Source organism: Lagenorhynchus albirostris, chromosome 5 (assembly GCF_949774975.1).
Source record: "Lagenorhynchus albirostris chromosome 5, mLagAlb1.1, whole genome shotgun sequence".
Taxonomy (NCBI): domain Eukaryota; kingdom Metazoa; phylum Chordata; class Mammalia; order Artiodactyla; family Delphinidae; genus Lagenorhynchus; species Lagenorhynchus albirostris.
Genome location: NC_083099.1, coordinates 116,533,159 through 116,549,286, shown reverse-complemented (window position 1 = coordinate 116,549,286; position 16,128 = coordinate 116,533,159). Strand labels below are relative to the sequence as shown.

At 37.7% G+C, this 16,128-nt stretch overlaps 1 protein-coding gene across 1 annotated transcript in view; it reads right to left on the bottom strand.

Moving 5' to 3' along the window:
- The window catches only part of LOC132520668 (multidrug resistance-associated protein 1-like), a 77,301-nt gene that overhangs the window by 12,281 nt on the left and 48,892 nt on the right, over positions 1–16,128 (bottom strand). The window contains exons 17-20 of the mRNA XM_060149402.1: positions 10,266–10,326; positions 9,600–9,819; positions 3,368–3,522; positions 1,344–1,499 (exon numbers count right to left, since the gene is read on the bottom strand). Coding sequence (XP_060005385.1) covers positions 1,344–1,499; positions 3,368–3,522; positions 9,600–9,819; positions 10,266–10,326 — 592 coding nt within the window. The remainder of the gene's footprint in view (positions 1–1,343; positions 1,500–3,367; positions 3,523–9,599; positions 9,820–10,265; positions 10,327–16,128) is intronic.

The window sequence follows — 16,128 nt, the reverse complement described above, 5'->3', positions numbered from 1 at the left end:
CAAAACAAAAAAACAGCCTATAATACTAGCAGCATAATAAATCCACAATACCTACATGAGTCATATCTCTCTACTTTGGTAGAGAATGCTTCTCACAGAAAGTAGAATATAACCTAGGCATGAAGGGTAAGTAAGATCCAGATAGGCAGAGAGAAGAGGGACAACACAGGAAGTAGGAGGAATAATGATAGTACAGGTGCAGAAATGAGCAAATGATTAACATCCTGGTTGGACAAATTAAACTCCAATATGAATTTGAAAACTTAGGTTGAGAAAACATTAAACTACAAGAACTGCATCCTTTTCTATAAAGAGCCTCAAAAAACTTTTATATTTAATTTAAATATGGATTAAGAAATTTTGTTTTTACACTACAGCCTCACAGTGACATAATTTTGGAATTCAAACTGGTTGACCACATTTTTTAAATTTTTTTTTTTATGGTACGCGGGCCTCTCACTGTTGTGGCCTCTCCCGTTGCGGAGCACAGGCTCCGGACGCGCAGGCTCAGCGGCCATGGCTCACGGGCCCAGCCGCTCCGCGGCATGTGGGATCCTCCCTGACCGGGGCACGAACCCGTGTCCCCTGCATCGGCAGGCCGACTCTCAACCACTGCACCACCAGGGAAGCCCCCGGTTGACCACATTTTAATTGGAATATAAGGATATATACATATCATGAGAGATCTGTTGTAGTTCTTCCAGCAATAGTTTGTTGATAGCAGGGATAACAGGGCAAAAGGCAATATGTGCTTCTCTCTTGGATCTTCAGGCAAATTAACTTTCTGCTAAAATGTAAACAACACCTAGGTTTTATGGTGGCCATGAAAATGCACAACTCAGTTCTCCTGTTGCAGGGCCCATAGCTGACTGACAGCCCAGCCGCTGCCCCTCCAAATCCACTACTATAGTAGAATGAAGGCCATTTTTCCCACAGATGACTCCCAGGCAAAGACTGAGCATGGCAGGGGTGCTAAAACAAGCCCATTCAGGGGTCACATGGGAGCATCCACTGGGCAGTGTTGGTTGTGGGCTTCCCATTCATTCAACCAAACCTCTTATGGAACCGTCCTGCAGTCCAAGACTCTTCCTACCCAATCCTCTTCCTTCTCCCTCGAAGGGAGCAGACCTGCCTCACTGTCGAAGGGCTCACCCAGCCTTCTCTTGCTCCCTCTCCTTTATCTTTTACAGGCATTTCCCCCAGCAATTCTCTAGTACATCTAATCCTTTCTTGATGTCTGCTCCTTAGAGAACCTTAACTAACAGGCAGTCTAAGTGGGTCTGAAACTATATTTGACTGTGAACTTATAAGTTATTAATACACATAAAAATCCGTGTACTTACTTGTATAGTGAAATAGAGGAAAACCAAAGGAATAATCCCCAGAATGAAGAGTGGTAAAGCTCCCACAATGACCAAAACTGTTCCAATAACATCCAGTGTACAATTCAGCCAGGTCCGTAAGTAGTAATGGAAACGCATATCAATTATAAACATGTCCTGAAAAATTTGATATCGAGTCACTTTATTTTTCACTTTTCATTGGTTTAAAATGAGGGGAAGAAGACATATATCATTCATTGTAAAAATAAAAACATTTACCCAGATGTGACAATCTGATTATTAAATATCTAAATATTCAATATATGATCTCTGCCCTCCCCAGCCCACCCCCATGTATTTTTCAGCTGTAACAATTAAGAGGGTGTTCTAGTACCAATATGTCTATGATCAACCAATTTGTACTTCCCAATGACAACTACATGGCACTTAATTTATATGACTGAAATCAGACTCTGTTAAAAAAAAAAAAAAAGAGTCCAAACCCCGGTAGTTGGGGATTCAGGGGCATTGGTCTACCATTATTCACTCCCTAAAAACTGTAAAACACTCCTAGGCCATTCTTATCCACTGAGAACATGTCCAGTGACCTTCTTGGATAGCTGGATCCTGCCAATATCAGAAGAAACAGGAAAACAAAATAATCTTCATTTACAAAATTAAAAACCGAAAGATAGAGGTGGACAATGGGACTGAGAAATGGACATGGGAAGGTCATGCATCAGTTCACATGTAACTTAAAGCTATGTTTGTGGTATAAGGTACGACCTTAGAGATCCCAGGGAATAGGAAGGCACTCAACCTTGAAGGGATGGAGTATTCAGTTTAGGACAACACTGATAAAGAATGGAGATAGAATTTTATTTCTTCTCAGCCTTGCTTTGGGACTTCCCTGATTATCTCACATACCAAATAGTGTAAGAGCATCATATTCATAAGTAACTTCCTGCCTGTCTTTAAAATACACCTTCTCATATTCTCATCTGTTCAAGACCCAATCATTTGTCATGTTACTGTATAATAATGCGAGTTGTTTAGGAGGGTCATAGAGATATGTCCACTGGGAGACAAAGAACACTGGTGATCAAGTTCTTCTATAAACTTTCAAAGAACAGTGTGACACTGGTATGATTAAGCAAGATTTAATACTCCATCAAACATTGATTATGCTAGGTATTCTCATTTATATTTTGATGTTTTATCCTCATTTTTCCCCATACCACACCAAATGTTTTTCATATACACAAAAATATATTGCCATATTTTAAGATCATGGCTATGCACTAATACAGAAGCCACATGGCTGCTGCAAACTGAGATCTAACAGAAGTCTATTATACAAACCAGATTTTGAAGACTTTGTAGGAGAAAAATAAAATATTCAATCAATAATTTTACATTGATTATACTTTAAAGTAATGTTTCAGATATTTTCTGTTAAAATATATTATTATAAATAATTACTTCAACTGTTTCTTTTTACTTTTATATTGTGGCTACTAGAAAATTTTAAATTACCTCTGTGGCTTGCATTACATTTTATTGGACAGTACAATTACAAGTACTTAATAGTAAACACAATGGGCAAAACCCTATAGGTTAGCAGAGACACTCTGGGAACCTCTACCCATCCCCCATTTGCCATTAATGAGTTGATAGTTCTTTTAAAGGCAGAATGCTTAAAATCTGGATATGTCGATACAGACTTACATTTCTCCCCCTCCTCAGCCTGAACCACTGATTCTCAAACTAAATGTGTATAAGAATTGGAGTTGTAGACACCAGAGCACATGCACTTCTTGGATTCTTTCAGCTATTTTTAAGGGTTATTTTAAGTATGTGTGTAAGATGTGACTCTGCTATACATCAATTATAAATGTCCCAATAATTAGAAATAAAATAACAATGAAATCTACCCTAAACGTAATCCCATCTTTTTAGAATGATATTTTTTACAAATGAGATAATAAGGTACTAAATGTGGATCATTTATACGTATGCTATTTAATAAGGTATGGCTTACTTACCTTGGTGAACCGATTGACGATCTGGCCTATGGGATTGGTTTCAAAGAACTGGAGTGGGAGATGCAGCACATTATCCAACAGTTGAGCATGCAAAGTTCGAGAGGCAGCCAAGGACCCTCTGGTGAGTACATAAGCTCCCGAGCAAACAAAGAGACCTAAACACAAATTGTTATCAATGACATGTTAACAGCTTAAACTCTGAATTTTAACTCTCAAAAGATTGCTTGTAATAGCATTTATTTTTAATGGAAAACTCAAATATCAAACTTAAAAGTGTATCACTGTGGACCAAACTAAGTATAAATGCATATGGTACCTGGAAAATAAATACGGACACTCTGGTGAGCTATAAGAGCAGGGCTCTCCTTATTCATGAGCATAGGTTCTAGAGAAATGCTCTAAAGATAAGAGATCAACCAGGTTGACAGAATTTTGGCAACCTATTAACTTTATGATGTCCTGAAAGACAATGTGGTAGTGACCGATGTTGCTAGACAAATAATTTCAGTTCTCCTAGCTTCTAGGTCCATGGTAGAATTGCACTTTCTGACCTCCTTGTGATTGATGGGATCAAATGAATAGTTCTGAACAGTAAGTTGAGATATTTCACATGACACTTCCAGGTGTCAGACTTGCTAAAGCTCCTATTCCCTTTGCACAGTGCCTGCCAACATTTAAAATAGTGGTTGGATTGCTTCTTCATCTTGGGCCCTAGAATCAGAAGAGTCCCTTTCCTGACCTACAGTGGACAAGTGGTATGAGTCATGAATAAACTATTTTTGGTCTGTCAAGCTATTACAGTTTGGTTGGTGAGAAGGTTCTTGAAAAAACTAAAAAGTTAGAAAATATAAATAATAAACATGTAGCTTCAGTGGAACAGGTTAAAACACAGTTAATAGCATCTATTGACTATTGGTAACTGTGTTTGACAAAAATATAACAAGAAAGAGACAAGCTCAGAAAAGAACTATCCAGGTGTGTAAGAAGAAATGAAAGGACAAAGAATCCCCAAACTGGGGAACTTGTAGGGGTGGAGGAAGAAATGCTTGGTTACAATGATTGGTTCAAGGGTGGATATGTGACTCAAATTGTTTCAAGGAGAGTAATTTCATGGATTTCTATGGAAAGATGTTCTTTGAAAGAGAATATTTTCATCACCATGTGAAGCCTGAGAATGGCTCAGGAAAAGAGGAAAACGAGCAGAACTGAGAAAGCATGGTGGACACTTCGTTTGAGCCCCTGGATCAAGTGTGTTTAAAAACTTGTGCCTGGACTTTTCCATTTGAGGCATCAATAAATTTCCATGTTATTTAAGCCATTTGCTCTTGAGTCTTCTGGGATACATAATTGCACCGCTGATCTCTACTATACAAAATTGTTAGTAAAAGTGTGTTGCCAACAGGATTCTTCTTCCAACCTCAAATTCTTTTAGCTAGTTCCTTTATATTTTAAATAACATCACACACTGCTCTTTAATAATTTCTTACTCTTAAATACTTTCTATTATTTTCCTACCTCACTCCCCATACTTGCTTCTAGTCCTTCCAAAAATAGGTTGTTGCCCTTTTGTTCTCAAATATTCAGTGTTTACATTACTACTAAACATAATATTCATGAAGTTCACTAAATGTATAATGCTTGTACCACTATTTTTCTATGCAACAAGCACTAATCTATTCCCAAACAATTCAATAGTCAGCAAATCTCTTTGGAATATGTTTAAACTCAGCAGAGAGTCTATTATGTCTTTCATCCTATTTCACCCCCTCATCCTGCAACATAAACTACTCTCTTGGAACCCTCTGTATTTCTACTCTAAACTGGAAATTTTTGTGGGAACAGGCTTTAGTATTCTTCAGTTACAGAAAATGTTGTTAAATATTATGCATTTGATAATTTCCATCTGCATTTACTGTGTCTTATTGTATGGATGTTGAACATCTTGGATTATTCCTCTGATTTTTCCTTATTTATCATTTGCCATCTATGTTTTTGATGTTGTACATCTGGGACAATTTCTACCGATTTATCTTCGCACACTTGTACAATCTTTTTAAATTCTTTAAATTTTTTAAGAACTTTCTTGTTCTTAGATTGAACTTATTTAAGCACATTCTGCTCTTGCTTTGCCTCTGCTTTTGAATATCTGAAGATACTAATTTTAAGCTCCTCTTACATATCAAATATGACTATTTTACTTCTGGGCTCCATTGCTCTATTTGTTGGCTCTTATCTATATTGCTCACTTGATTAAAATGCATGACCATCCATCATTACCAGTTAAAACATGCAAGATAAAGACATGGTGATAAAAAAAAAAAAAACCATGGTGAATTAAGAGGTACCTGGTGTGGCTTTCTTCTGCCTGTGTGCACATTAATTTTCCCCAGTCTCCTCTGAATGGAAATTCCACTTAAGTGGGTGTGACACTGGAAGTCTCATATGGTGATCTAGACATAGGCTGGAACTTCTCCAAAAGCCACATAAGGAGGCTTTCTTCTATGTAGGCCACACACACTAGTAACCCTAATTTCCTTTTTAAACATCAGCTTCCTAGTTTTCGCTGTACTACTGCTGTGCAGTTGGTAACAGGAGAACAATGTTCTAGTGAATCACTTTGATTATTTCGACGCTACTCAATCCTACTCTCTGTACCTGAGTTCCTCCACAGCTAGACTGAACCGCTCCCTATTCTTTGACAGTTTCATCTAGTATCTGTTCCTGGTTACAGGTTCTTCTACCCTTGATTATCAGTATAATCGCTTATGTAGACATTTATCACTCTGAAATCCCCTGAACCCTTTACTTTTATATTCATCCACTGTCATTTCAGTGGAATTTTGTGAGGTAAGTAAAGTAAATGATCCACTCACTCATCTTAGACTGGTGTGTACTCCTTAAACATTGCACTTTGAAAATAAGGTGCCTATATTTTACACATTGGGTTGGAAAAGGAACTTCCTAACAAGGGGGCATAAAACACAATAGATTAAGGATGTTCAGAGTGCCCTAGAGATTCTAAAGGAAATAGCTGGGAACCAGGAATAAAATGTTCAGGGCTATTTCTTTTTCAGAAGATAAGGTAAGATCTTTATTATTGTTATAAAATATAGATGCAATGTTTTCTGCTTCAGTACTCCAGTTTTCTTTGAATGTTAGCCTTCTATATTATTCATAGCCTCTGGCATTAACATGTGAAAGTGCTATTTATGTTTTAAAGCTCAAAAAATAATGTGAGCTTTGATGATATCAGTGAATACAGCCTGCTCTTGATTGAACCAGGTTCCATAGGACACAGCTGCAGACTACTAAAAAAATCAGAAATTATATATTTTCATTTCTTAAGAAATAATTTATAATTGTATTTAATAAGTCAAAAATTTTAATGTTTTTAAATGTAAAAAACAAAAATCCAATCAGGAAAAAATCTTTTTGATTAAACTCTGCATAATCTATTACCTTTACTACAAAATACTTTCTATACCTACTGATAGTTAATTAAAAGTAAGACTTTACACAAGTAAAATTTTGAACACTAAACTTGCATACCTTGTCTAGTATAGGAAAAACAGTATTTGCTCACTTAAAATATTCTCCGAAGGATATTGAGTCTCCCTTAAAACTGTAACATGAGCTCACTGGATTGGTAAGAGTTTAACCCTCCTATATATGTGTGACAGACATAGATATAGAGATGTATATGGGACATTTCTTTTGCTGCTCAGCATTCTAGATGTCTATACCTACTTTTTCCTCAAGTTGCAAACCACAAGCCAAAAAACTTGATTCACTGACTCAAAACCAAACACATTCTAAGTCCTGGTATCTCATTTTAGTTGTTAACATAACAACTCTTTCCTCAATGAATGTTGTTAACAGAATGACAAAAACATAAATTTGTCTCACAATATCTGCTTACTTTCTGATGGAGATACTTATGAGAAATACTATGGTCACACAATAAAAATAAGATAGGAGAGCAGAAAACAGAAGCAAGGCCCTAAATCACAAATTTTTAAATGTTATCTTCATTTTCTGTTACCAAAAGCATGCATCTCTGTTTTCCTTTATGCATATCCCTAGACAGCAAGACTTCCACGTAGATGGTTTTGTTATTTCTTATTTGAATTTATCACTCTCCTTCACTTTGTCTTCTTTTCTTCTTATAAACACATCAAAAATTGTCTATTTAAAAAATCTTCCCTTGGGTTTCCCTGGTGGTGCAGTGGTTAAAAATCTGCCTGCCAACGCAGGGGACACGGATTCGAGCCCTGGTCCGGGAGGATCCCACATGCCGCGGAGCGGCTGAGCCCGTGTGCCGCAACTATTGAGCCTGAGCTCTAGAGCTACGACTGCTGAGCCCACGAGCCACAGCTACTGAAGCCCTCATGCCTAAAGGCCGTGCCCCACGATAAGAGAAGCCACCGCAATGAGAAGCCCGCGCACCGCAACAAAGAGTAGCCCCTGCTCGCCGCAACTAGAGAAAGCCTGTGCGCAGCAATGAAGACCCAACGCAGCCAAAAGTTAATTAATTAATTAAAAATATCTTCCCTTTAATTGTTCTACACTTTTGAGTACTATACTTTTGAGTGTCTTTCTTCTTACTCTTTCAAATCACCTAACTTCTTTGAAGGACAATGTGTATCTATTCTGCTACTGGGGAGAAAAAAAACAGCAGAAAAATATGTATCCACACTTCCCATTAAACGTGCTCCAAATTGAATTAATCATTTCTCTGCTCTACCAACTGACTTCCCTCGTCCTTGGTTTCTTTATTTTTGTCTTCATTGTTCTCTCAATTACCCAAACTTCAAAATCGTGAGTGATGTTCTCTTCCTACCCACAAATCAGCAATTCTTACATATGTTTTCACTGCAGTGTCTTTCCTATCCATCCCTTTTCTCCAGTCCCACTGCAGCTCTCTGACCCTTCCTCCATTCATACTTTATTCAAATCTTATTTCATTCCTTACCCATTGGTTCGCACTAGTCTAGATGCTTTGGGTGACAAGGAGATGCATCAGATAAGAGATCTTTTTGTACTAGGTTATCTCCCATCTAGACTCCTGAAGATCATTGATTATTTTTTCCCTACCAACCTCAACTTCTCCCTGGTCTCTGACTTTAGTCCCACCAATAAAAATCCATCCTTTTTCATCACTGAAAATTTATTCTTATTCTGAAAAATGACTCCAAATTCTGTCACTTCTTTTTCCCCCAATTCTCAAAGTTTTCTACTTGCCTTTCTAACTATCATCTCCAAACTACCTTTCCACCTCTAGTTCCCCTACTGCCCTATCAAGAACCTAAAGACTGGGGGCTTCCCTGGTGGCGTAGTGGTTGAGAGTCCGCCTGCCAATGCAGGGGACACAGGTTCGTGCCCCGGTCTGGGAAGATCCCACATGCCACGGAGCGGCTGGGCCCGTGAGCCACGGCCGCTGAGCCTGCGCGTCCGGAGCCTGTGCTCCGAAACCGGAGAGGCCACAATGGTGAGAGGCCTGCGTATGGCAAAAAAAAAAAACAACAACAACAACAAAAAAACCCTAAAGACTACTCAGACTGGCATCCTCACCTATGCCTATATCCCCCTCACCTTCCCCATCCATCTTTATTCACATCTTTCTCTGCATCTATCAGCTTTTGTCCTCTGTGATCCCTGACAAAATTCCCTCCATCTTTTTAGTGTCACCTCAAATGCCAACTATGCCTTGGAAATTACCTTAATCTCTCAACCAAATATGGCTTTCCCCTGCTCTAAATCCTTACAGTGTTTTCTTTTACTACTTTTACACGCATATTGCTTGCGATGTAGTTTTAAGCTTTACTTACAATGCAGTTTTTAAGACTCACTTACTGATCTTCACATCAGTCACAAGCCTCACACATACAGTGGACAGCCACGTATTCAAGACTTCTGAGTCCTGACTGACTTAACATATGAGACTCAGTTTCCTCAGCTGTAAAATGGGGATAATGACACCTTTCTAAATACTTATTGTCAAGATTAAATGAGACAGATTGATAATATTCAGTGTGGGCCATGTAGTTGACACATACAAGTTTTTGTTAACTCTTGCAAATATGGTGAATTAAAAACACAGGCATTTGAATTATCCCAAAGTATTTGAATATTATGACATAGATTTTTAAAAAGTAAAACAATGCCCTACGTTTGCATCTGAATCAATTAGGTTAGAAAGAGAAAAGAAAAGCAGCTAGACTTTTTGTTTAACCTTGCATTAATCCCAATAATCCATAGATGTTAAGTTTATTGCTTCTTATTCGCTTCCATTCCGTGAAATCGTTCATGTCCTTTGCTTCTTTTGCCCAGGCACTAAGCCATAGATTCTGTCCAATTCCCACCAAATTCTGCCCCAGGTAAGTGGCCACATTCAGCCATACCCAGAGCCAGCCGAAGGCTTGGAGGTACTTCAGAATGATTGAGAACTTCACCTAAAAGCAAAATTGTTTTTAAAAATAAAGTTACTGTACTTAAAAGTCACACAAGCTAGATTTAAATCCTGACATATCCTAAGCTTTATGCTCTTGGTCTAAGTTACTAACTACTCTAATCCTCAGATTACTCATCTATAAAGTGGAGTAATGCTAGTAGCCACCTTATAAATACAAGCAAAGTGCCTGCACAGTCCTGAGCACTTAAAAATAAAAGTTGAAATCATGTTAGTTACTATTATTAGTAAACCAGAATATACGTAGCTAAATAACATGTAATCCTAATTAAACACCACTATAATGTCCAACTGTTCCATTTAATTCAATTTCTTCAAACTATCATATAGCAACCTTCCTCAAATTCAATGAAAAACGTATGGTATTTATTAATAACATTTATATTTGAGTGGTTAGTAACAAATAACACTAGTTATTCTGGTGCTTACCCCACCAACAGGGACCTTTTCCTTTCTCACTGAGAACTGTTTTCCTTGATCCAATAAGGGCCTGATAAAGCAAGACGATGTACATTTTTCTTTAGGTTTTTAGATCAACTAAACATTTTTTAAAAAGTTAAACATTCTCAACCACTTTATTGCACACTCTTCTGCTTCATTAACAGAGACCTGACTTGCCGTGATAATAACAATGTTCCTTCAATCTTCTGGAAGGGAGATCGTTTATTCTTTTTTACCCCACATATTTTAGGGCCAGGGCATATTATATGATTTTTTTCACTGCTTCTTCTAGATAATTATCCTTCAAACTTGAGCCAAATCCCTAGATTGTGTAAGACAATGCCATCTGGCTGTACCATAATCTATGCCTCCACATCTACTCGCCTCCTGTCCTATCAGAAGACTAGCATCGGGCTAATTCGTCCCACTTCGTTCTGCCACTATTCTGGGTGACGTCACAGCTGACAAGGACAAATGTATTAAACTCAATCTCTTTTCACCTTCATGACCTTCATACTTCCAGAGCCCTGCATCTGCATTCTACATTGGCCATCAACTTTCATGACCGCAAACCATGAATCTTATTACCTGGAACTAATCCACCTTTGAAAACTTGACTCCAATTGTTTCAGTCCCTGGCCATAACATAACCTTTTCTATTTCTAAATTGTACATTCAGTTACTCTCACTGTATTTGGTTTTTATTCTACCTAGACCCCCAGTTCCCAAATGTAACTTTCTATCATCCTTGCCCCCTAAAATGTTTAATGATCCTGGTTTACCTGGGATATTCCTGGTTTTAGCACTGACTGTCCCACATCCGGGAAACTCTCAGCCCCAGGCAAACCTAGGCCCTGTCTCGATTCCTTTTATTATCCAACCTGTACTCCATGATTACCATGTCATCCAAACTGTGGTGACATTCTGAACTTTAATAGCTTTCTTTCAATTAAATTTCAACGTTAAAACTGACAAGTTAGCCTTTGTCACACTTGCTGCCCATCTGCGGAGTGCTGCTTCAAAAGATCATAGAGCCCAGCAAACTGGCTCCACCATAAATTAATATCTTCCTTCCACCCGGGTTTTTATAGTGCCTAGAAATTCTTGCATCTCTCTCAGAAGGGGCCCCCGTGTCCTACTTGATGGAGAAAGTCAAAGCAGATAGGGAAGTCAGTCACCACACGTCTACTTTTATCTGCATCTCCACCCAGCCTTTTCTAATTCTCTCCTGTAAAAAACAAAGGTAGTTTTCTCCTCAGATCTAAGGATAACCTTATGAGCTGAATCCCATTCTGCCCCATTTTCTCAAAATACATTTATTAAATATAGCGTTTCCACACTTTCCTGTCAATGACACACTTGACAGTGTTTTTTTAAAATGCAGATTATAAGATTTCCCCTCTAGAAATCTGTCTTTTAAACAAATGATGCAAGGGATTCTTAGCTTAAGGCAAATCTAGGAGACCCCGAATTGTGTCCTCTCTTTTCTAATCTTCATATTCTTCCTTTCTAGCGACTCCTTCCCTTCAGCCCACAGAGAACTCCACATTTTTCTCATCTATAATTAATACCATCACCACAGAAATGATTCCACCCTCAACTCTATGTTCAGTTACTATCCTACTTCTTGCCTTCTTTCTGTAGCCAAACATTTTTCTGCCAAACCACCTTTTTCTCCTCGAACTTTCTGGCACCTGGTTGAAACGGTTTCCATCAACGGGGCCTTGATAAAGTAGGTACAATACTTATTGCTGTATTCATGGGATACTTTAAAAATTATTTCACTTAAACTCTCCATGGCATTTAACATCATTGACCGTTCCCTTGTTGAAGAGACATTTCCTCTTACTTCCCTACCATCACACATTTGTGTTTTCTCCCACCTCTCTGGGCCTCCATTAGTTTCTGTCTTCCTTTAACGTTTGTATTTCCTGAGGCTCAGTTCTAGTCATTATTTCCTTTCTATGCTCCACACTCTTTCCTGAGCACTCTCATCCATTCCCAGTTTCAACAACCTTCGTCTTTGTGGGTGACTCTCACATGGATTTCTCAAGTCCATACCTCTTCCTTGAGCTCCAGATCCATACGGTAAAAAACCTACTTGCCACCTACTTCGTCTCTGCTTGATTATCTCAAACACGCCCTACACGAAACCAGTTACTTCCTACCTCCTCAAAAGCTTTCTCTGGCCACGACGCTTCCTCGGTCTCAACATTGACACATTTCCAACCAATCACCAAGTAGCTGTCAATTCCTCTGGAATTGTGTTACTGAAGAAATGTTTGGAAAATACAGAATGGCACGAAGAGGAGCAAAGACAACAGAGGAGAGAGAAGAGAGAGAACAGACGAAGACAAGCAGAAGCAAAATACTCATAATGCTATATTCCAGAGATATTTGGTGCTAACATGCTGGTGAGGATTGCTATAGTCTTTTCTCTATATGTGTGGTATCATAATTCAAATGTTGCTCTATAACAAGTCTTAATTTTTAAAAAATTTTACCCGTGGTCTTTGTAACTCAGTATATAATGCACCTCAAATATTATTCTATTACAGCATTATATTTTGTCAAATGGCAACATAATATTTTATCATTTTACTACATTAAGATTTATTTAACAAAATCAAAATGTATACTGGTTGCAGATTTTTCCTGCTTTAATTATTGCTGTAATGATAATTCTCTTTACACATCTCTCATGGTCCCTTGTAGGGACATAGGATCATGAGATATGCTACATTCTAAGTCATTTGATATATCTAATATCAAACTGACCTCTAGAAATTCTAAACTGAGGTACATGCCCCCATTTCTCCACATTTCCCATTTTGTTTATCAGAATAAGAAATGGCTATTTGATCAGCCCAGTAGTTCTTCCCTTTCCGTCTCTGGCATTAGTGTCAAGAAACATTCTGTGGGAGGTTGCAGTACATGCATGCCCTTTGTAGGATCAGCTTTACCTCAGGAAAAGATACACTATTTAACAGACACTTTCATTGGAATAGCTCCTGGTATATGATTTGAGTTAATTACTGTCATCATCCTTCAAGCCCTTGGCATGGCTTCTGTTTGGATAAGCAAATTTAGCATTGGTGTCAAGCCAAAAAATTAATTCTTAATGTAGCTGGATATAAAATGCTATGAACCCAACTGTTAAAAGGGAATTAAAGCATCCTAATTAGACATAACTAAGAAAGACCAATAATTTACTGGCCACTACACAGGAGGGTACTGTTTTTCCAAACTACAATGTTAATGATCCTTTTTCCACAAAAGTTCTGTATTTGGTCCTGGGCACTTTGTTGTGAATAGCAGGTTTTATTTGAATTTTAAAAGAGCAAATTTTTTTATGCTGGTAGAGAAGTTTTAAAAATGAGTTTTGCTCTGTCCTTCAGAAACCCTTGGGAAAGTCGGCATAATACCGGTCTGCATATTTTTGTATAAAATATATAAAATTAACATACTGAAACCGTTATCCCTGAACTGAGCATACAGTTGCAAAGTATAGAGTATGTATGGGAGGATTAAAGTGATTAATAGAGTCTGACATGAAAGCCAAAAGGGGGCAGTCTAGATACTAAAATAGCATTTCCAGTTTATTTTGGTCAGGGAAGATAGTAATAAATATTTAAGGAAATAAAATAATATATACCATATAAATTTAAACCAAAAAATGAAAAACAAAATATTGAAACAGTTCAACTTATTTTAGTCCCCATTTGAAAACAAAACTAACATCATAATGTAATTCTAACCCTTAAATTTCAAAGGGAGGGACTCTCAGTCATCATTCGGTCCAACTTCCTTTCCACCTCCCGCTTGATGGGTAGTTAGTTTCCCTGTGAACCCTTCCATGAGGAAGATTCATTGTTCTATCTCAGTACATCCCACTGTAGAGAGTCTCCATTGTGAAGTTCTTGTCTGTTTGTATCTTCCAATCTCTAGTCTATCTTAATTCTGCATAAATTGGAAATAATTGGGTATGGTTAAAAAAAATTAGGTTGAAAGTCAGGAAAATTTTCCCCATGTAATGTTACCTTACCAAATAGTAAAGCAGATAAAAAATGATGAAAGCTAGACTAGGAATAGTATAGAAAGTAATAAACTAGGAAATACATGGAAGTAGGCAAAGATGCACATGTTTTGGAGAAATGAAAATAGGTCTCTGACCTCTCAAACAAAAAATAAAAGTGATATAATTGCCATGCCTAAAAACAAGAAAAGATTGGTATGCGGGGATTCATGGACCTCCAATAACATTTTTATCACAGTCATTAAAAAGTAAGTTTGACGCTGGGTTCTGTTGACATGAATGTGCCATGGTAGGATTGAGGTGATCCTTTTGATGTACTCTACTGAAGAAGTAAGTTTCAGCATGCTGGCTTCTGTTTGAGCCGCCAGAACTTGAGAAATGTTTAGAAACCAGTTCTGTAAACAAACGTTTATAGGGATTGGGGTTCTTTTTTCAAGGAGAAATTTTATAAAAGTGGTTCACAAAAATTTTAAGAGGTTCAATTTGGATATGACTAACCGTGACTTATAAATAGAAAAAATGATTTATTACAGAGGAAAGGGTATGATTATGTTTATAACAATACTTATTGATTTTTAAGATTTAAGCCTTAAAGCAAGCTACTTATTGAGTGTATGGTGAGACTATACACAGATGAAAACTCTCTTTATAATTTAGAGATTTGAAGATCCAACAGCCCAGAAATTTCGAAGTCTGTTTCAGTGTTTTTTTTGCTTTTCTTGGATATCCTTAAAAACTGACACTCATTTAAATGAAACTTATTGTTATAATGGTATGAAAAATAAAATAAAATAAATGATGGATTAAAAGTTCCTTGAGTGTGCTTTCAGTCTCTAGTTATTTATTCATCCATTCAAAGTACTTACTGAACACATGCTATTCAGCGTTTAGTTGAAATGTGTTACGTAGATGGCAAGAGAAGAGTGAACAAAAAGACAAAAATTCCTGCTCTTATAAAGCTTATAACCTAGAGGTAAGAGAAAGACAAAATAAAAGTAAATAAGTATATTTTCCAGTACGCTGATAATTAGTAAAAATTATGGGGGAAAAAGCATGGAAGGGGTAAGAAGTATTGTGGTATAAAATAGGGTGGCTAACTAAGTCTTCACTGATGAGGTGACATTTGAGCAGAAGACCTGCAGAAGATGGGCGAGCAAGCCATATGGATATCTGGGAGAAATATGCCCTAAGCAGTGGGATCGGAAAGTGCCAAGGCACCAGGGGAGGCGCATGCCTAGTCTTCCAGGAATAGCAGAGTCAGTCTTGCTGCAGTAGAATAGTGAGATGAGCTTTAGGAGGTTCTGAGAAAGGTAAACAGGTCCAGGTCCTCCAAGGCTTTATAGGTCATTGTGAGGACTCGGGATTTTACTCTGAGATGTGAAGCCTTTGGAGATTTGGGGCAGAAGAATGACATGATCTGACTCATATTTGTAAAACAAACCACTCTGGATGTTACGCTGCAAACAGACTGTACAGGGCAAGGCTGGTGGCAGGAAGACCTGTAAGAAGACAATTATAATAATTCAGGGGAGAAATGACAGTGATTTGGACAAAGGGAAGCTGTGAAAGCGATGAGTAGTGTTTGAATTCTGGATTCTTGGATATATTTTGAAGATAGAGCCAATGGGATCTGATGATGGATTGGATATGGAGTAAGAGAGAGGTCAAGGGTGATTGCAAGATATTTTATCTAAGCAATGGGAAGAACAGTGTTGCCATTAGCTAAGAAGATTAGACATCAAAGAGGAGGGTCCAACTCTGGGGTTCAGAGGACAGGTTGGGCTGGGGATATAAACTTGGAGTAAAGGTAATTAA